Source organism: Gossypium raimondii, chromosome 13 (assembly GCF_025698545.1).
Source record: "Gossypium raimondii isolate GPD5lz chromosome 13, ASM2569854v1, whole genome shotgun sequence".
NCBI lineage: Eukaryota > Viridiplantae > Streptophyta > Magnoliopsida > Malvales > Malvaceae > Gossypium > Gossypium raimondii.
The window spans coordinates 13,919,501-13,942,290 of NC_068577.1; the positions used below are offsets into that span (position 1 = coordinate 13,919,501).

General features: G+C 34.4%; 1 protein-coding gene across 1 annotated transcript; it reads left to right on the top strand.

The window, feature by feature from the left end:
• Positions 1–20,507: 20,507 nt before the first annotated feature.
• LOC105783597 (transmembrane emp24 domain-containing protein p24delta9) lies at positions 20,508–22,690 on the top strand. Its single transcript, XM_012609151.1, has 4 exons — positions 20,508–20,816; positions 20,913–21,122; positions 22,081–22,157; positions 22,293–22,690. The coding sequence occupies exons 1-4, from the start codon at positions 20,610–20,612 to the stop codon at positions 22,435–22,437; spliced, it is 639 nt and encodes a 212-aa protein (XP_012464605.1). The 5' UTR covers positions 20,508–20,609; the 3' UTR covers positions 22,438–22,690.
• Positions 22,691–22,790: the final 100 nt, after the last annotated feature.

Consider the following 22,790-nt stretch of genomic DNA (forward strand, 5'->3'; position numbering starts at 1 on the left):
GTTGAAAGCCGAAAAACATCAAGGATTCGCTTATCTAAAAACACAAGTCAATTTCAGTCTAAAGTTAATTGCTATAAATAACACAAACTGGGTCAATTTTCAAAATTTTAATTTCCAACTGTGCAAGAAAACTATTTTCAAACTAGATTTTTTCCAACACATCCAACCCTGGACATGTAACTAGGGTTGATAACGAAGAGGGAGTTAAGAATAAAAAGGGATTTGAAACCAATAATGATCCAATCCGGGAGTCCGGACTAGATGGCTCAAAAATCACATTATTTTCTGAATTAGAGCTTGTTCTTACTGAACTAGAAGAGACTGGTTCTACGGTGAATTCCAGAAAATGCTGGAGGAACCCATTTGGATTTCACGACATATGCACATTCACCCCACATGCTTAATTTCGACCTTGATGCTGAAGGTGGGTTAGAATTTCCAGAACTTTTTCATAAAAGACCGAGCCATGCAAGTTCTTCTGTAATGCCCCAAAAATTCTTGGTTTTATTCTATGCAAGCATGTCTAATAATTTGATTCGGTGTGTTGGTTTAGTGCTTGGAAAGTATGCTTTAGGTCTTAAGTTCTATTCCTTATTTTGGATTTTTCTATTAAATTTTGGCATCATGTCAAGCTTGAGCTTTTGGGCTTATTTTATATTCTTCGTTGGATTGTGACAAGAATGAGTCTATTGGTTTAGTGGTAAGACTTTAGTTTACCACTAGGTCTTGTGTTTGAATCTCGTGTTGCGCATGAGGGTAATATTTTTTCCTTTACAATTGATTGTTATTGAGTTTAATTTAAATTCTGAGAAAACTAGTGGGTGGGATTTGGATCAAATTAAATCTTCAATTTATTTTATTTTATTTTATTTTATTCTAATTTTAATTTCATCAAATCCCTACTTTCTTCCACTTGCAAATGTCCAATCTCCCCCTCCCCCTTTTCATATTACTGCCATTTTGTTTCCTCTCTTCTGCCATTTTTATTCCCTTTTCTCTTGGTTTCTTCCTTTTCTTTATTTTTTTTAGCTTTAATTATTCTTGAATACTACCGATTATTTTGTGTGTTTTGTCGCTGGGATTGTGTTTCGTTGCAGTGTAAGTTTCATTTTGTTACCATTGTTGTCTTTTTATTATTGTTTTAGTTTTAGTTCATTTCTTGAACAAGTTGGGTATGAGTTGGTATATTTTTCCATTAGTCATTGTGATTAGTGATTTCGTGCTTCTTATTTAGGCGAAAGGGTTGTGAATCCAGACTCTCCAGCAGAGTAGGCTCGATTTTGGACAATGTTTTGGATAAGTAAGTAATCAAATTTTGGTTTAGGGTCTGAAATTTTGGTTAGAGGATGTGTTTTTAGATGGATTTTCTCTTGGTTAATTCGTGATAACTGATGAACAATTGTAGGTTTTTTTAAGTTCCAATGGTATAGTCAATCAAATTAACAATCAGGTGTGCAAAACTAACCCGGAACCTCGCTCGAAACTCAAGAAATCACTAAATAAGGGTTGTTTTTGAAATTTCCCAACACCACACGACCGTGTCTCAAGCCGTGTGGCATACTGTGCGCACCGATAACACCCCTAACCTTTATCCGTTGCCGGAACAGGGTTACGAAGCATTACTGGGCTTTAAGAATTAAGTATGGACATTTCACAACATCTATTATTCATATTAAGAACCAATCATATAACACTCATATTGTCCCTTAGATGGGCCCTCGAGGCCCAATATACACCTTAGAAGTGAATCGGGACTAAACTAGTTACTCAGAGAATTTTTCCCAAAACTCAAAAATTTTTTTAGAAGTAGGGGACAGACGCCCGTGTGGCCGACACGCCCGAATCTTAGGCCGTGTGAGCATTCAATGTGAGGCACATGGTCGTGTCCCAACCCGTGTCCATACCTGTGTAACTCCCTGACTTGGGTCGCACGGCCAAGCCACACACCCGTGTGCTAGGCCGTGTGCAAAAACCTAGGCATTCTATTTTGAAATTTTAAGGTGCAAGGGACACACGGCCAAACTACACGCCCATGTGTCAGGCTGTGTGTCACACAAGACTGAGACACACGCTCGTGTCTCTGCCCGTGTGAACGAAAATAGGCTATTTTAAAGCCACTATTCTCACCCTTTTTTATATCAACCTATACACAACATTTCAAAACATCAAATAGCCCCAAACAAGTAAATAACACAAGCAAAAAATCATGTTTTAAACATAACATAACTTCACAAAACTCATTTATCTATACTTACCAAAATAATTCCAATCATTGATTTACCAAAATCTACTACTAATTACATGCATACAAATATATATATATCATTCACAACCATACTTCAAAATTTAATTATTTTCAATTTCAAAACTATACATGCCATATAAACCAGAAAGTATAAAACAAAATCTACCAAAGCAAACTGAATAGTGTGACCCAATACGTTGATCCGATTCTTCAAACTTCTTGAAAATCTTCAAAGAACATTAAATGACACAAGTAAGCTTAATGAAGCTTAGTAAGTTCGTTGGCTATAAACGTAAATCTTACCGAACATACTATAATAGTTCACTTAGGTAAATCATTTCAAAAACATCTCCTTCCAATCAAAACTTCTATTAATAATTTCACTTATTTGAGCTCTATATCAATAATAACTTTAATTCTTCCACATTAATTCCATATGGCACTTACCAAACCTCATCAAATCGGAAAACATCTTACGAATTTGAGTACATCGTAAATAAAAACCCGAAGGCTGCACAGAAGCACATAAGTGCTAAACGGAAACTCATAAGGGTTGAACGAAAGCTCCTAGGAGCTTAACAGAAACCTATAAGGGTTAAACCGAAGCTCAGAAAAGCTAAACTGAAACCCATTAGGGTTAAACTGAAGCTCAAAAGAGATGAACTGAAACCCAAAAGGGTTAAATTGAAACTAATATGAGTTAACTGAAGCTCATGAGAGCTAAACGGAAAGCAAACATGAGTGTTCGCAACAAATGCTAAACTTTGGTTTACTTGGGTAATTTACCGTTAATTCCTCTTTTGCACTGAACGACTGTACTCAATCCTGCGTTCCGTTCACTTCGAACTCTTGATTCAATTTAGTAAATTTTATAGTAATTTTATTTTCAACAAATGTTACAAATAAATAAAAAAATATCATTCATCAATTAACATATAACATTAAAACTTAACCATATGAACTTACCTGGGATAAATTGTAAGTTTGTAGTAGTTAGGGACTACTCTACAAATTTCCCTTTTTCTTGTTGGTCTACTGAAATTGATCTAAAATGTAAAATTATTCATTTATTAGTATATATTTCAGTTTTAGTTCATTCCACAATTTATACCCTTCAATTTTGAAATTACATAATTACCCAAACTTTTACTATATTTGCAATTTAGTCCTTCACTAATTAGCCTATCAAATAAGCTAAATTTTCTCAATTAACACTTTATCTAAATATTCCAAGCTATTACACACCATTGATAAATAGAATTTAATACTAAACCCTAAAATTTAATCATTTTCACAATTTGGCCTTAAAATCAATTTCTATTGAAACTACTTGATAAAATCATCATATAACAAAATTAAAGTTTCACTTACATGTTAATTAATCATAAACATCTAGCACTCATCAATGGTAACTTTCAAAATTACCCATGAAATAAAAAACTAATGAAATAAATAGTTGGATGTAATTGTAACAGTTTTAAAAATGCAAAAATTACAAGAAAATAAAAAGAATTGAACTCACTTGTAGCAAAACATGAAAAACCAGCTTTTAGGGACCTTCTATGGTGTTTTTGGCTTAAGAAATGTGAAGAATTGTCTAGAAATTCAATTTAGTCCCATTTTTAACTATTTAATTTTATTTCATTTCCAATTTTACCCCTTGTTCACACTAATTCTTTGATTTTTCTCTGCCTATGCCGCCCAAGCCATCATGTTTGGGCTAATTTGCCTTTTAAGTCCTCCCTCATTTAACACTTAAGCTATTTAATCATTTTAGCAAGTTTTACACCTTCTTCAATTTCGTCCTCTTTTAATTAATTAAATATCAAAACATTAAAATTTTCTAACATAACTTTAATACTAACTTAATGACACTCCATAAATATTTATAAAAATATTTACGATTCGGTTTTTTGAAACCATTTTACCTAATAACTCCTTCAAAAACATAAATCACAAATTCAAGAATATTTCTAAAATCACACTTGACTCATAAATAATAATTAATAAAATTTTCGAACTCACTCATCGGATTTAGTGACCTCGAATCATTGTTTCCAACACCAGTAAAAATTGGGTTGTTACAACTCTCCCCCCTTTAAAAAATTTCGTCCTCAAAATTTGTTACCTGAGAATAAATTTGGATACTGCAATCTCATCGATTCTTCTGCTTCCCAAGTAGCCTCTTCCAAACCATGACGGTGCCATAATACTTCTACTAGCGAAACTCGTTTATTTCATAATTTCTTAACCTCTCGAGCCAAAATCTTTACCGGTTCTTCAGAGTACGTCATTTCCGGTTGAAGCTCAATTTCACTGTAAGGAATCACGTGTGAAAGGTCTGATCTGTACCGTCTCAACATCGATAAATGGAACACGTTATGAATTTTCTCAAGTTCTAGAGGCAAAGCTAACCGATAAGTCACAAGGCCAATTCTTTCAACAATTTCATACGGTCCGATAAATCTTAGGCTCAGTTTCCCTTTTCTACCAAACCGCAATACTTTCTTCCATGGTGAAACTTTTAAGAATACGTGATCACCCACATCAAATTCTATCTCTCTTCTTTTTAAATCTGTATATGATTTCTGACGGTCAGAGGCAGCTTTCAAACTGCTCCAGATTATTCAAACTTTGTCTTCAGTTTCTCGAATCAAGTCAACTCCCACTAACTTGGATTCACTCAATTCAGACCAATACAATGGAGTCTTACATTTTCTTCCATAAAGAGCTTCAAATGGTGTCATTTTGAGACTAGATTAATAACTATTATCATATGAAAATTCAACCAAAGGTAAATACCTTTCCCAGTTACCTCCAAAATTAAGTATACAACATCTCAACATGTCTTCCAGAATCTGAATCACTCGTTCTGATTGCCCGTCAGTCTGAGGATGAAATGCTGTTCTGAAATTTAATTTTGTACCCAGAACTTCTTAAAATTTACTCTAAAATCTCGAGGTAAACCTCAGATCCCGATCCAAAAACATGGATGTGGGGTCTCAGATCCCGATCCAAAAACATGGATGTAGGAACCCCATGTAATCTTACAATCTCTGATATATATAATTCCGCAAACTTCTCAAGTGAAAAGTCAGTTCTGATTGGGATAAAATGTGTCGATTTAGTCAATCTATCAAGAATCACCCAGATCGAATCTTTTTTTTCGGAGTCACAGGTAATCCTGATACAAAATCCATCGTGACGTGCTCCCATTTCCACTCAGGAATCATAACAGGTTGTAACAAACCTGTTGGTACCTGATGTTTTGCTTTCACTTGTTGACAAATCAGACACTTAGCTACAAACTTATATATTTCCCGTTTCATACCCGGCTACCAATACATCTGTTTCAAATCACAATACATCTTTGTACTACCTGGATGAATAGAATACATGCTACTATGAGCTTCAGAAAGAATATCATTTTTCAAATTTGAATTATTTGGAACACAAATTCTATTGCGATATCGCAACATACCATTATCATCAATGTTATACTCTGAACTCAAATTGTCCCGAACCATCTATCGTTTCAGTCTCAATTTTCGATTCTCATCTTGCAACTCCCGAATTCGCCGGAGGAACAAAGGTTTCGTTCTCAATTTTGCTAGTACAGAACCATCCTCATTAAAAGACAAATGAGGGTTCATTGCTCGAAGTGCAAACAAAGATGGCTTTCGACTAAGTGCATCCGCAACTACATTAGCTTTTCTCGGATGGTAGTCAATAACCAAGTCATAGTTTTTTAGTAATTTTAACCATCGTCTCTATCTCAAATTCAGCTCTTTCTAAGTCATTAAGTATTTCAAACTTTTATGATCTGTGTACACATAACATTTCTCACCCTATAAATAGTGTATCCATATTTTCAAAGCAAATACGATTGCAACCAACTTAAGATCATGTGTAGGATAATTCTTCTCATGCGGTTTTAGCTGTCGAGAAGCATAAGCCACCACTTTTCATGACTGTATCAATACACAACCCAATCCATTTAGAGACGCATCACTGTACACAACATACAGTATACCTGATTCTGGCTAAGTTAAAACTGATACTTTTGTCAACATCTTCTTTAACTGATCAAAGCTCTGTTGACACTCATCAGACCACACAAATTTAACATTCTTTTGCAATAATCGGGCCATCGGTGAAGAAACCATTAAAAAATTCTTGAAAAAATGTCAGTAATAACCTGCTAAACCTAGAAAATTCGCACTTCTGTAATATTCTTTGGAGTTTTCCAATTGACCATAGCAGATACTTTACTTGGATCCATTCAAATCCCTCCATTTGATACAATATGACCTAGAAATCCAACCTCATGTAGCCGAAATTCACATTTGCTAAACTTTGCATACAACTGTTTCTCTCTCAAAGTCTGTAACACAATACTCAAGTGTTGTGCATGCTCGTATTCTAACTTGGAATAGATCAATATTTCATCAATAAACACAACCACAAATCTATCCAAATAAGGTTGAAAATTTTGATTCATTAAATCCATAACAGTAGCAGGAGCATTAGTCAAGCCGAATGGCATTACTAAAAACTCATAATGATCATACCGAGTTCTGAAAGCAGTCTTTGGCACATCACTATAACAGCCCGATTTTGGGCCTCATCGGAACAGTGGTTTCGGGGCCACTAATCCGACGAGGAAAATTTTAATATTATTATATTCTATGATCTACAGATGTACGAAATAATTTTACAAAAATTTCATTCCAAAATTTTGACATTTGGGCACTCAATTTAGTCAAAAGGACTAAATTGTAAAAAAAAAGTGCAAAACTTAGTTCTAGAAGCCAGAGGTGTCTAATTGCTATGAAATTTTAAATTAGAGGTCCTTAAAAGGTAATTATTCCATGGGTTAATTTTTTTGGACAAAAATGGACATGAAATAGGTGAAATAAAATATTTTTAAGTTAAAGGTATTTTAGTAATTTAGGGATTAAATGAATTAAAAAGCAAAATTAAAAGCCAATTTTTGCTCATCTTCAACCCCTTGGCCGAATTTAACATGAGGAAGACATAGCTAGGGTTTTTCAAGCTTCCAAGCTCAATTGTAAGTCCGTTTTAACCTCGTTTTTAATGTTCTTTACATTTTTGAGATCCTTGTAACTTGGTTTAGCTATTTCTACCATTATTTTGAGCTAGGGTTTGTGTTTAAAAAGTTACCCATGGATGAATTGCATGTGTTTTGATGTTTTATGGTAGAATATGAAAGTTTAAAGTGTAATAAACAACTTTTACTAAGTGATTTTTAGTGAAATTGCATAAAATGACTTATTTGTAAAAGTTGTAAAATATATGTAAAAAAAAATGTGATGTAGTGAAAATTGTGGGCTGCCATAAGAGGGAATATGAATCGGCTAGGCTTGAGTAATGAGAAAAATGAGTACTTTTCATTTTATGATCCTAGGGGCAAAATTGTAAATATGTGAAAAGTTAGGGAAAAAATGTAATTTTTGCCATAAGATTTTTTTGGGGCTGAATTGAAAATGTGTGTATTAAATGAGTTAAATGTATTATTATATATCAAGAAGACGAGGAATTGACCTTGACCGGGGAAAAGGCAAGGTTGTGGACTAAGACGCAAACATTTGATATTTTGAACCGAGGTAAGTTTACATGTAAATAATGCATCGTTTTTACTTACGCTTTCATATTTTGATATATTTTGTGAAATGTGGCTGAATATTTGATGTATTTCACAAAATATCGACAACTGAGAAATTTCCCAGTTGAACGTTAAGAATAGAATAGGATACAAGTGACATGTCATTAGGAACCTATGTGAAAACTATTTGAAATTGTGACTAAGTGAATCTGGGTGCTGGTCTTATAAGTTGTACCAGTGGCTGGGTAATCCGACATGTGTTGCGGATACCTGACAGCTTGTGTGAGCAGCACTGAGTAGTTACGAATGACCGACAGCTTGTGTGAGTAGACCCGCGAATGTGAATAGCTCGAGAACTAGCCTAACTGTGATAAGTGGTGTGAAGTAGCTTTGGCTACAAGTGTGGCACTATGTGCAATATTTCGATGTATCTGTTAATATTCTGATGTGTTCAACAGGAAATGACGAAGAGTAAATGATTGTGATTATGTGATGAATGAGTGCAGGTACATGTGTATATATATATTCATGAGCAATGTGCTTAATATGTGATCGAATTTTGGTAAGGTTGATGTGGAGTAAGTATGACTATGAAGACTTGTAAATATTTGATAATGACTAGCTATTGGAATGGCTAACTATGGACAAGCTTGGTGTTATGTGTGTGTAAATGAAAGTTAATACATAGAAACCATGAAAGAGAAATTATTAATAAAATAATTTTGGATAGTAGCCATTGTATAACTTTGAAAAATCACCAAAATTTGTGAAAATCGAATTAGAGGTTGAATAAGATATGAAATTAAAGCTTATTGAGTCTAGTTTTACATAGATGAAACAGTGTAAGCAAGATAATTTCATATTATGAGATATTTGAATTTTTATGGGACAGGGTCAGAGTGATTTCGAAATCCCCTATTCTGACTTTGGAAACTCATTAAAAATTGCATAAAAATAATTATGGGTTAGAATTTATATCTTTAAAATTATTAATGAGTCTATTTTCAATATAAACAAACAAGAACATCATCTGAATCCTGTACAAGGAGATAATTAATTTTTAGTGAAAAAGGGTCGAAACTATCAGACAATAGAACATGGATGACTTTAAAGAATAAACTGTACTTATTGGCCAAACCATAAATTTTGAAAATTTAATGGTAAGAAGATATATGAGTCTAGTTTCATAAAAATTTAGCGGATCTTAATTCAAATTTTCGTAGCTCAAGATATAAATAATTTATTGAGTATTACTCACGTAGATAGCTTGATACGAACATGAGTGAATAGTGAAACTATATGCAAATATGATTGTATTATCTTGAGAACACATTATGAGGATTGATAAAAGCATGTTAATAAATTTTTTTATTTTTTACATACCAACTTACTAAGCTATATGTTTACTCCCTTTTTCTTTCCCTTGTCTTATAGTATCACCAAGCTAGCTCGGGGTATAGAGATCGTCGGAGATCCATCCACACTATCACACTCTTTTGGTATTTTGAAAGCAATATTATGAAATATGGCATGTATAGAGGACTTGATTATTTTTTTATGTGTCATAATTGATTTGACCTAAAATGTTTTGCCTATGTTATTTGATAGTTCATTTTGTATAAGGCCATTGATGTTGGCTATTATTGGTTAAGTTGTACGTTTATGATAATGTCATGTTGTGTGTTGATAAATTTGGTATAAGTGTGTAAATGTTTGGATGGAAAAAGACTTGGTAAATAGCCTAACTTTCATCCACACGGTTGGCCACATGGCCATGTGCTTAAGGCGTCTAACCCTATTTTTGAAGAAATTTTTCAAAGTTTTCAAAAGTTCTTGGTTTGGTCCCGAACTACTTTCAAAGTATGTATTGGGTCTCGTAAGCCCATATTAGGGACTTTATGATGAAATATGAAAAGTTTTAATTTGGATGAAATTTTATGACTCGATTTTGTATGATTAGTTATGTTTAAGTCTGGTAATGCCTCGTACCATGTTCTGGCATCTGACACGGGTAAGGGGTGTTACAATCACACTCTTTAACCTTCAACTGATAATACCCGGATCTGAGATCTATCTTCGAAAATACTGCAACACCTTTAAGTTGGTCAAACATGTTATCAATATGAGGCAAAAGATATTTATTTTATATTGTGACTTTGTTCAACTGTCTGTAATCTATACAAAATCTCAAAGATCCGTCTTTTTTTCATAAATAGAACAGCTGCACCTCAAGGAGACATACTTGGTTGATGAACCCTTTGTCTAGTAATTCTTGCAACTGTATTTTTAATTCCTTTAACTCAGCTGGTGCCATATGGTATGGTGTTATCGATATTGGAGTTGTTCTCGGTATTACATCAATTACAAACTCAACTTCACGATTAGGTGGTAACCCCAACAATTCTTCAGGAAACACGTCAACAAATGCATTAACAATTGGTAACTGTTCTATCTTCGATTCAAAAACCTGAGTATCCAAAATGTAGGCTAAAAATGTCTCATTACCTTTACGCAACAATCTCTGAGCTGAAAAGGCTGAAATAATTCTAGCAATGTTTGTTGTATTCCCAACTCAACCAAAATTACTTCCCCTGTTTGACATTTCAGATCAATCTGTTTTTCTCTACAATTTATTACAACATCATGCTTCGACAACCAATCCATTCTCAGAATAACATCAAATTCCCGAAAGGGTAGCAACATCAAATCAACAGGGAATTCACAGTCTTCCACTTTCAATGGACAATTTCGACACACTAAATTGACTATCACAGTTTAACCTAATGGATAATTTCTTTTCTGATACTAATGCAATGCAAACATAAGAATGTGTGGACCCAGGGTCAATTAATGCATATACAGTAACATCAAAAAGATAGAATATACCAGCAATCACGTCCGGAACTGTAGCTTTCTCTCTCGCTCAGATGGCATAAGTACGTGCAGGTGCCCTAGCCTCTGACCGGGCAACAAAATCCCTCATACGCAAACGAGCTGTTCTAGTAGCATTGTTTTTGCACGAACGTTTACTTTTTTGAGGAGTGGCCAATTGTTTCTCTTTCTACTATTTTTATTCTCTTTGCAATTGAGGACAGTTTCAGATGAAATGATCACTAGCTCTACATTTGTAATAGGCTCCCGCTTTACCTCTACATTTATTGGGATGGTATTTTCCACAATATTTACATTTAGGTCTAGGCACATTCTATACACTGCCCACACTAACAGCAGATTTAATAGTTACCCCGTAATCTTGTTGAGTCACCTTATTCTTATTTGATCATTCCGACATTGAAGTGGCTCGACTAAAATCATCTCTTGAATTTTTAGCCGGAAATGCTGAAAATGATTTGGATGAGCTTCTTTTATAGGATTCTTTATTCCTTCTATCTCATTGCATTTTTCTATTGTATACCTCTTCCATTTTCTGAGCATTATCTGATACAACGATAAATTCCTGTTTTTCAGTGCTCCCAATCATTGTTCTGATTTCATCATTTAACCTTTCCTCAAACCGAATGCACATCTCTTCCTCTGTAGGTACAATTTCCCGAGCATACTTGCTTAGGTATACAAATTTCCTCTCGTATTCAGCTACTGATCGATTCCCTTGTCGCAAGTCAAGAAATTCCCTCTTCTTTTTATCCAGATACCTCTTGCCAACGTATTTCTTTTTTAAATTCATTTTGAAAGAATTCCCAAGTGATTTTCTCTTTCGGCACCACGGCCGCTATAGTCATCCACCAGTTATAAGCTTCTTATTTCAGTAATGACACAGCACATCTCAAATAATCATTTAGAGAACAAGTCATTTCTTTAAAAAATATTATCGTGTTCTGTAGCCAATATTCAGCTTTCACAGGATCATCATCCGACCTACCTCGGAATTATTCGGCTCCACATTTTCTAAGTTTTTCTATCAGAGCACGTTTACTGGATTCAGTTACTAGAGGAGGTGGTGGTACTACCGGAGGCATTTCAGATGGTGCAGTAGGGGGAGGAGGTTGTTGAACCTTATCTCTTTCTTGCATAAATTTATTAAACCATTGGTTCATAAACCCATAGAACATATTTTTAAGTTCTTGTTCTTGAACCGGAGAAATTGGGACATTACTACTTGTCCCGTGCTCAGATGTCTATACTCTACTATTACCTCATCACGTTCAGCATGTTCGGATCTATCTGACATATTTACAATATATAAGAAAAATAAGGGTTAGACCTGATCATACACATCACACTATCACTGATTTATATGTCATGTATTTCTAGACATTCCACTCACTACATTCATTCCGTGAATCGGCTAGATCAAATCTCTGATACCAATAAATGTAACATCCCTAACCCTTATCCGTTACCGGAATAGGATTATGAAGCATTACCAGGCTTTACGAATTGAATATGGACATTTCACAACCTTTATTATTCATATTAAGAATCAATTATATAACACTCATATTGTCCCTTAGATGGGCCCTCGAGGCCCAATATACACCTTAGAAATGAATCGGGACTAAACCAGATACTTAGAGAATTTTTCCCAAAATCTCAAAAATTTTCTTAGAAGTAGGGGACACATGTCCGTATGGACGGCCGTGTGAGCAAGAGAAACGCCTCTGTCTTAGGTCGTGTGAGCATTCGATGTGAGGCACACGGCCGTGTCTCAACCCGTGTCCTTAGCCGTATAACTCTCTGACTTAGGTCACACGGCCAACCACACACCCGTGTGCTAGGCCATGTGCAAGGTGCAGGGGTCACACGGCCAAGCCACACGCCCGTGTGCTAGACCGTGTACAAAAACCTGGGTATTCTGTTTTGAAATTTTAAGGTGCAAGGGACACACGGCTAGAATACACGCCCATGTGCCAGGCCGTGTGTTACACCCAGCCTAGATGTGAAATTACACAACCTAGATGTGTAGACCGTGTGGACCACACTAGTTGTATTTTTATGTCATGTGGGCCACACGGTCGTGTGGGCCTCTTGGGCCAGTTTTAAGGCCCAAAAAGGGGCCGATTAAGGGACTCTAGAATTAGGTCTGTGGGCATTATGTAGGCTCGAAAAAGTGTAAGTTTCAGTATGCAAACTTAGCTATGCGTAGGAAGTAGGGGTGAGCGTTCGATCAAATCAAATGAAAAAATTTCGAGTTAATCGAGTTGACGAATCCTATTTTATCATCCTAATTCGATTTTAAATATTCTCAAATCGAGTCGAGTGAAATGGAATTCAAATCGAATTGAGTCGAATATATTTGTTCGAGTTAAATTAAAAAAATGACTTCGGGTCCTTGTAACTACTATCACCTACCGTAATCAAATTTGTTATTAACTTTCACTCCTCAAGTTTATTTATTAATCTTTTATATACGAGTTAGCTTATTTGCTTGCTTGGTTGCTTCAATTATCTTTTGATTTTTGTCATTATGTATTTTCAAATTAAAAATATATTAAATATAAAAATTTAATATTTTAATAAAAGTTATCTTAAAGATAAAATGTGAAATTGGTACCAACATAAAATTTTAACAAGAATATTTTATTTCATCATCAATAATTCAATTTTAAAAGAAATTTATAAAGATTTAATATGATTAAAAATTTAATAATATAAATAGTACAAAATATGAAATTTAATTTAATAATATAAATAGTAGATATAAATAAAATTATTACTATTTAGGTTTAGAGATTTTTTTGGATAATTTTTTATTTGGGGATGAAGGGTGAAAAGTAAAAATGAAGGGGAAAATAAAAAGTTTTGAGGGTTGATAGAGTAAAATTTTAGGGGGAAAGTAAATGGGGGGAAATATTCAAAAAAAATTTGAGGGGGAAATGGGTTTAGGGTAGATGGGGGTGGGATGGGAGGGGAAGTAAAAGTTTTGGGGGAAAGTGGGAAGGAGTAAAAGTATTGGGGGGAAAGTAAAAAAGATTGAGAGTTTGGGGTAAAAATGTAAAATATTTTAGTTTGGTATTTAATTTATTTGAATTATTCAAGTTATTCGAATTCGAAAATCAATCTCCGAACTCGAAATTCGAAAAAAAATTTGAGTTAACATGAATAATTCGATTTGTTTAACTCAAAATTTAAAATTCTTTTCAATTTTTTTGAGTCGAATCAAGTTTTGCTCACCTCTAGTAAGAAGCGTGTTAAATAAGTTCTGATAAGTATATTAATATGATATGATATGCTCTATAAATATGTACGTTAGCTATGCAAACTATATGATTTGTGAGTACCATATGCTATGTTATGTTTCATATAAAAATATATGTGAACGCATGCCATACAATTTGTGTTATATGCATGTATGATATTATGTCTATGTTTTAGGGTGGGATTTTACATGATGGATGAAGTGTTATATGGCAATATTTACTACAATTATGGCGGCTAAACTGCAAATTTCTGTTTGGCAGTTCAACAGCATATTTATGAGTAGCACACCGTCATGTACTAGTGTGATTGGATGGATGGACTCTTGTAGTCCTAATTGGTGTGATTGGTTGGACAAAGATAGTGTGTAGCTGTTGGGGGTAGGATATGGTATGTTATAAGATATGCTTTGATACGAAATATGGTATGATATGATATGTTATAAGATATGCTTCGATATGGAATCTGATGTGCTATGGTATATTCAGATATATAAATATATATTTATACTGCATTTTTTGGGTCAAATCACAGACTGGGTGTAAAGCTCACGTATTTTTTTACCTTGTTTTAGGTGACCTTCAAGCTTAGGATTGGACGGCGACACTAGAGCCCGGTTTCACGCTTTTGATTTAATATGTTATGGATTTATATTTTTATGGGCTTTTTCAAAATTTTGGGACATTTTAATTTGTTTAGGACTTAAAAACTTATTTTCGGTTCTTTTCATGCAAAAGTTCTAGTTCTTAAACCGGTGATTAAATCAAGACAATTAACAATAAACTAAGCGTATATAAAATCGATTATTAAAATGTATTCTGTTGTCAAGTCTTTATTTATTATTCGACAAAATGTTTTATCACACTAATCAATTGAATAAATTAGATTTTTTTATTAAAGTTATTAAGTCGTGCTTTCTTAGAGTATTCACGGGTTTTTGGAATTGATATGTTTTCATTGGGATAATCAATCTGATTTTCTTTGACTTAAAAAAATGGGTTTTCACCAAAGTTAAAGTAACACAGTTTTCACATACGATGTAACCTCCACAATCCGACCGTAATGTCTAGGCTGAGTTTGGGGTGTTACATTTTCATTAAATGTTGACGATTTAAAAGCTGGGATGAAGTTTTCCTCTAAAGATGCTTTTGTTGCTGCAGTGAACCAGAAGAAAGTGGTTTTGAAGGTGAAGGTCCGAAAATTGCTGGACAAATCCATCCAGATTTCATGACATATGCACCTCCACTCCACATGCTTAATGTCGACCTTGATGCTGAAGTGGGTTAGAATTTCAAGAATTTTCTCATAGAATATTGAGTCATGCAAGTTCTTTGTTAAATGTCGGTGATTTACAAGTTGGAATAGAGTTTTCCTCCAACGATGTCTTTTTTTGCTGTAGTGAAACAATATAACATAAAGCATGGGGTCAACTTCCATGTTACAAAATCCCAATCAAAAAAATTTGAAGCCAAGTGTGCAATTCATGATAGAAGATGTCCATGGAAAAATCAAGACATCTGTGAGAAAGAAGATTGGGTTCTAAATAGTTAAGAAATATAACATACTTATGTTGTTGCAGGTATGTCACAGAATCATCTGAAATTGGATTCTAACCTAATATCTAACATTGTCTTACTTATTTTAAAAAACTTGTGTTGTTGCAGGTATGCCACAAGATCATTCGAAATTGGATTCTGACATGATCTCTGACATTATCTTACCTATGGTGAAAATGAGCCCTAGGAATCTAGTGCCAATTTTGATTGTCAATATTCGTAGTTAGTACAATTGCACCATGTTGTACATCATATAATGATTTATAACAATGGTGTTAGGTACTAAATCAGTATGTCCTAGATATCATCATCGATTTTTAAACGAAATTTGTGCATTATGGCAATGCATCGCAATATTCTAGTATTGTAAACCATTAGTCCAAATTTACGACACATTCATGTACGCAAGATATGAGCATCATTTATTGTTGGCTATTGCACAGAATGGTAATCGAAAAATCTTGTTAATAGCTATTGCAATTGTTAAAGAAGAAATCGCTGATGTTTGAGATTTCTTCTTGACTAACTTGAGAAGGTATGTTGTGTCGTAACCCGATATATGCATCATTTCTGATAGGGGGCCTAGAATACAGGCTACAATTGATTGATGTGGAAGCCTCTAGGATCGTGCACACCATAGGTATTGTATACGTCATAGAGAGTCAAATTACATGGGTCGATATCATAAGGATGCTAAGCGACAACATGTTATTAACACGGGTACGTAGTAAATATGCTTTTCTATATCATTCTTTAACATAAACATTGTTTGCATTCATTGATATTGGTTTTTTCCCTTCGATGGGATACGAGCTTGTCCAATATTGATTCCATGAAATGTTAGAGAACTTGTAGGCTATAAACAAAGATAATGCAGAATATCTTGATGGGATGCCCAATGGGCAATGAACTCAATCATATGATAGAGGTCTATGATACAGGCACATGACAACGAATCTAGCGGGATGCATAAATTCTGTATTGAAAGGGACATGTCATTTTTCGATAACGTCGGTGGTCAAAAAAAATATTTACGCTTAACAGCCTTATTTCCAAAACGAGCGGCAAAATATGTTGGACAGGTAAAGGGCTATCACATTTGGTGTGAAGAGGTGATGAAAGATATTAGAGAAAATGTAGAAAGCGAACTTTATGCCTGCAGTGTGTCACTTGAATCCAAATCAAATATTTCGGGCTACAGAGTTCTTCCATAGACCTGAAGAAGGTATTATCGGAGGATCGTACTTTGTATACCTAAGCACAAGGACTTGCGACTATAGGAGATTTCAAACATTTTGTTTTCCATGCGCACATACAATTGTTGCATGTGCCTTGGCACGTCTAAATTGCATGAGTTATGTTAACGAATTTTACAAACTAAAACACATGCACGAAGTATCTGAATTCCCGTCGTTCCTAAATAAAAGTATGTGGCTGTCTATCTCGAGCACTCCATTCCAGTTGGTACTAGATATTATGTTGTGTCGTAAGCCAAAAGGTCAACCGAATTCTACTTGGATACACGACAATATGGATATTCGAGATAGCATAAACCAACTGAGGTTATGTAGTTATTTTAGGAATCTAGGCATAGTAAAACAACATATCCACACTTAGGGGCATCATTGAGGAGAAGACCTAATTAAAAAAATTTATTCATTGTTTTTATAAACAAACAAACAAACAAACAATTTGTTCATTTTTCCATCGTTTCTCATTTTTTGGTAAATTGTAAATAAGTATATATTATTGATGTAAAATGCAACAAAATACAATATAAACAATTTTTTTCATTTTTTCTTAGATTGTAAATAAGTATATTATTGAGAATGCATACAATAGAATAAACTACAAATAATTTTTTAATTTTTTAGTAAATTGTAAATAAGTATATATTATTGATATATAATACAATAGAATATATTTTTTTTATTTTTTGTAAACTGTAAATAAATATATTATTGATGTAAAATACAATAGAACTTTTTTGAGGAAATTGAAATAAGTACATTATGGATGGAAGATTTTAATACAATACAAATTAAAAATTAACAAACTAAATGATGATTTACATGAGAAAAATTTAAAATAAAAAATCCATCAGTGTTGTCAGCCCAAATGTGTGCCACACCCAAGTAGGTATCGATTTCGAGGAGGATTTCATTGTAGTCAGGATTCTAGCTCCTTATCTTCTTCATCATCATCTTCACCTTCACCTCTATTTTGATCTTCATATTCATCTCGTTCTTTCGTGTTCTAGTGCATTTACGTCCTAGGTTCCCATCGTATATCATAATAAGTGGTTGCCAAGATAACTCACCTCTGAAAAAAATGATGCTAGGGGTGTTTGTGACACTATCGACAAATAATTGTATGGTGTAGAAAACTCGATTGTGGATAGGATGTTGGAATTGTAGGTAATGACAGATACAGCGGTGTTGTTGTTGGCAGTGGCGTGTAATATGGTCTTGAGGATGGAGGTGGTGCAAAAAATATACTTGGAGAAGGTGTTGATGCATGGTATAATAGTGTATAATATGGTGCCTATGTAAAAAAATAGGGTTAGTAAAAGTAACATAAAAATATGAACCATATTGATAGGGAAGTGGGGCACCTATCAGTGCCTCATGTGAGGTTGGAGCTGATGATGATTCCATTAATGCATGTACTCTCGATAGCAGCCTCATGTGGGGTCGTCTTGGCCTTCTATGACGACATTACCTACTCTTTTCCTCCTCCGGAAGTAGATATGGCTTACCATGAAGTCTAAATCATGTTATGTAATCTAGAGAGGTCGCCAAATCCAATGGGAGAAGTGGTTCGTGTATAGGTAAGAAACTATACCTATGTTCCCAAATGTAGATTTATTTGACATGGAATTTAGGTTTATCTTCATTGATTCCCCTTCCTTCCGCGCAAGTCGGTCTTGTGAAGTTCATTGAGCTCTTGGGGTGAAGGCGAAATATTTTGCTTAGACACAAACTGGCGCATCACTTGATGTGATTCATGCATCTCGACCATTGCAAAAGCTATCAATGACACTTTGATGTGCCAAATTTTGCGATTTGTCAAAAATTTGGCCGAGATGCATTCTTGAATTCTTGAATCAGAGTATGACATTCATTCAAACTATAGTATGGAATTATAAATTCTATTATGTACTTAATATTAAATTTCAAATCCTTACGTAAATATTATATAATTGAAAATTTCAAAAGTTAACATCGATTTATGATTGTTGATGTAGTAATAACTGAATATCTTCGAGCTTGTCTGGTATACCCACATGACTCGTGTTATTGTTTCACCTATTCAAATAATATGTTATTTCAAAAATATAATAATGAAAAAAAATATTATGATAACTATATTATTAAATGAATTTTGTCGTATTACAAGTGAGAATTCATAAGGGGCGTTTACTTGGGGATGTAAAAATGGTAGGCGGTACCATGCCTGTAACTGAAGGAGTATGCGACCATCAATTTTAATTTTTTGTGCTTTCGTTGCCCGATACATTTCTCGGTACCATGTTGCCAACACAACTGATCCTTAACCGAGTCACCTCGCTTTTTTTAGGTCAACTAGTTGTAGGAGCCACCTTAAATTTACCAGATGTTGAGATTTATTTAGCATTAGAAGACCTTTGATTAACTTCAGGATGAATACTCGCGTGTATTGTTGTCTATCAACGACACCAGCGGAGTTGTCAATATAATTAAAATTGTCTTCTAACCATTTCATCTCTATCCGACTACTACTCAACTTGTCCAATACCTTGCCTAAGTGTGGGTTTGGACGGACGGTGTGGTGCTTTTAGCTTACTTTTTGTCTTACGCTACAATATCTAATCTCATCGCCACAACTATTTTTACACTAACTGCAGGTAAACGTATCGTCCATCCAAACCCACCCTAATAATTGGTCATAAATTGCGTTCCAATCACCAATGCCCACTAACCCCATAACGATTGCCCCATCAACTGGTAAACCGAGTTGAAATACTACATCCTTGAATGTAATTGTACACTCACCGTACGGAAGATGAAATGTGTGTGTCTAGGGTCTCCATCTTTCCACCAAAGAGCTGATAAGTGTGGGATCCAATTTAGTCCCCCTAGCATACGAGACACATGCAAGAATCTCGCCTCTTGTAAGTGTTGTTTAATAACGCGCGATGCCCTCGCATTTAAATTGTGTATGTACGTCTCGATAATATAATCGTCAGTCTGGTTATATTAATATAAAAAATTATAAAATTAATAATGTTAACAACTTAATAATTATATTAATTAAAATTAAAAAAATAAATAATAGTTTCTTGTCATTTGCTATTGGAAGCTGGAAATGTGTTTGTCATCTAAATGTATAAGTGGCATTATCATTTTAAAAATTATAAAATAAAATAAAATAAAAAATCACGAAATATAAAATTAAGACAATAAAATTTGAGAAAAATTGAATGAAAAATGATAATAAAATAGTTGAGAGAATAGAATTTGAATGCAAAAGAAAGAAAATGGAAGTATATATAGGAAATAAATTAGCTGTTATATTAAAAGTTATTGTTCGATGAAAACATGTATAACAAAATGTGTTTTTGTTTTCGCTCCAAAATTAATTAATTTCCTAAATTTATTTAAAACCTAATTTCTTAATTAATTATGGAAACGGACTTTCTAACTAATTTAACCCTGAATTATTATTACTATTATTGAAAAAATAAAGACAAAACAGTGAAATACAGATCCAATGTTGTGCGTATCTGTATAAAACGTGCTGTTACGTTAAGACAGATCTGGGATTTTAGGACATCAAACAGCCTAATCGTATCTAAAAGTCTCCACAGTTACGTGTCTCTTCCAATCCCATCCCACCGCGTGTCTTTATTAATTTTGACCTCTATTTATTACTATTAGCACTACTATTATTATTAATTTTATTTTTCCTCCCCAATCTCTTCTTCTTTTTGCATCCACTGATTCTGCGTTCTTTGTTTTGTGGAATCAAAGCTTCGCCGTTGACCATGATTCTCCGGTCAGTATTGGTCTTGGTTCTGTTGGTGGGGGTTTTATTCCGTGCATCGCAATCTTTGCGTTTCGATCTGCAATCGGGACAAACTAAATGCATCGCCGAAGACATCAAGAGCAATTCAATGACTGTCGGAAAGTACCACGTTGTTAAACCTAACGAAGATCATCCTTTGCCCGATTCTCACAAGCTCACCGTCAGGGTACTCATAAAAAAAAACCCAACCTTTTTCTATCTAATTTTGTGTTTTGAGTTTTGGGAGTAGTTTAAGATGTTTTGGGGCTGTAAATTCTTGTAGGTAACGTCTTCGTATGGGAATAATTTTCACTCGGCAGAAAAGGTGGAGAATGGGCAGTTTGCATTCACGGCGACGGAGCAAGGTGATTACATGGCTTGCTTTTGGGCGCCGGAGCATTCGCCGCCGATCACGGTCACCGTTGATTTCGATTGGAGGACTGGAGTCCACACCAAGGACTGGACTAACGTTGCCAAGAAAGGCCAAGTCGATGTAAGTATTATAATCCCTTCCCACGAATATGTTGCTTTAGGGGGGGGGTTGGCTGGTGAAGGGACCATAATTGTTGCATCTACAATATATATAGTTGAGTTGTTCTTTGTAACAATGGTTCAATTTAGAGTGCTTGTAGTTCTAAGCGTTGAAAGCTACGTAGATTTATTGTAATGATCATTAGGATCATCTTGGTTGATTGGAATTACTTGGAAAAAGATTTAAACCAGGGTCTCTCGGTCTCGGTTTTCCATAGAAAATTACTGCTTTTTCTTTAGTGTTCAAGGCTTGTTATGTTCTTTTTTTTCATCAGATCCATCATGTTCACTTATCATGAGATGTTGGTTATGAAGTTCACTAGGCCAATTTCTGTGACTTTGGCCTTTTCTATGAACAAAAACTTCCTTGCTTGCGGTTCAATCTTTGGAGCTACGGATTGGGTTTTTGTAAATTAGATGGACACTCTCTTACATGGTCGTTTCTGCAGCTGTTGATTTGCCCCCTTACTAAGCAAAACAGTCTGAGAATATAGTTTAATATGTATAAGATCCTGATGCTTAACCCAGATACAATTAATGTAACATTAACCTTTTATCTCTCCTTAGTGCTAAAGCAGTTGAGTCTCTTTTCATTCTAATTAGTAAACCCTAGATAGCAAACACCAACCCACTATCACTCTTCTAGAACAATTAGGCATGCTAGGTTTTTTGCATTCCTATTGTTTTCATACCTTTAGGAGTACCTACCTGCCTGCCTTTGGAACATTGATGCTCGGATTCTTTATTGTCATCAATAGGTATGAGAAACACTTCACAAAAATTGCCATACTCATTTCAAACACATACCTCAAGTCTGTGTAACATAATTGGTGCTTATGTTCTAATCCCTTACCTGAATCCTAGATGGAAAAAAGAAAAACCTTATTGTTTTTCTCTTTTATTTCTATTGTAAATACCAGGCGATGGAACTTGAGCTGAAGAATCTGCATGATACCATTCAATCCATTCATGAGGAAATGTTTTATTTGCGTGAGAGGTAAGGAAACATCTTATCCATCGTCGTTGTTGCATAGCTCTTCCTCTTGAAGGAATCTTATTTCTTCACTCACTGTTTTGGGTTCTGCATATGATTCTTTTTGTGTGTGTTTGTGTGTGTGTGTGTGTGTTCCAGAGAAGAAGAAATGCAGGAACTGAACAAAGCTACAACCTCCAAAATGTTCTGGTTGTCGTTCCTCTCACTGTTTCTTTGCCTATCAGTAGCGGGATTACAATTTTGGCATTTGAAAACTTTCTTCGAGAAGAAGAAGCTTATTTAAGTTCGTAAGACCATAGGTTTTTTTCCCTGTACTGTTACAAAATATTTTGACAAAAATAATTTTCTAGGTCTCATAGCTGGAATGGGTCTGTGTCATGTGAAATGTGTAATATCTTTGTGGCTACCTTCTATAATGGATGAAGTTTGGGGAGAGAGTGAGGTAAGGGGATACAAAATGACAAGCTTGGTAGTTGTTATTATTACCTATGTTATTCATACTCTTCATTTTTTTTAAAGCATTTATATCTAACACATACTCGGACATGTTTGAATGTGGGTATGAAAGCATGACCTTTTAAATATACAAAAACCGTCGGATACATTTTGATATCCGACACTTTTGTTTCGTTTATG

Coding starts and splice junctions, on each gene's coding strand:
- LOC105783597 (XM_012609151.1), top strand. CDS start 20,610: ATGATTCTCCGGTCAGTATTGGTCTTGGTTCTGTTGGTGGGGGTTTTA. Junction 21,123..22,080: donor CCAAGAAAGGCCAAGTCGAT/GTAAGTATTATA, acceptor TGTAAATACCAG/GCGATGGAACTTGAGCTGAA. Junction 22,158..22,292: donor ATGTTTTATTTGCGTGAGAG/GTAAGGAAACAT, acceptor TGTGTGTTCCAG/AGAAGAAGAAATGCAGGAAC.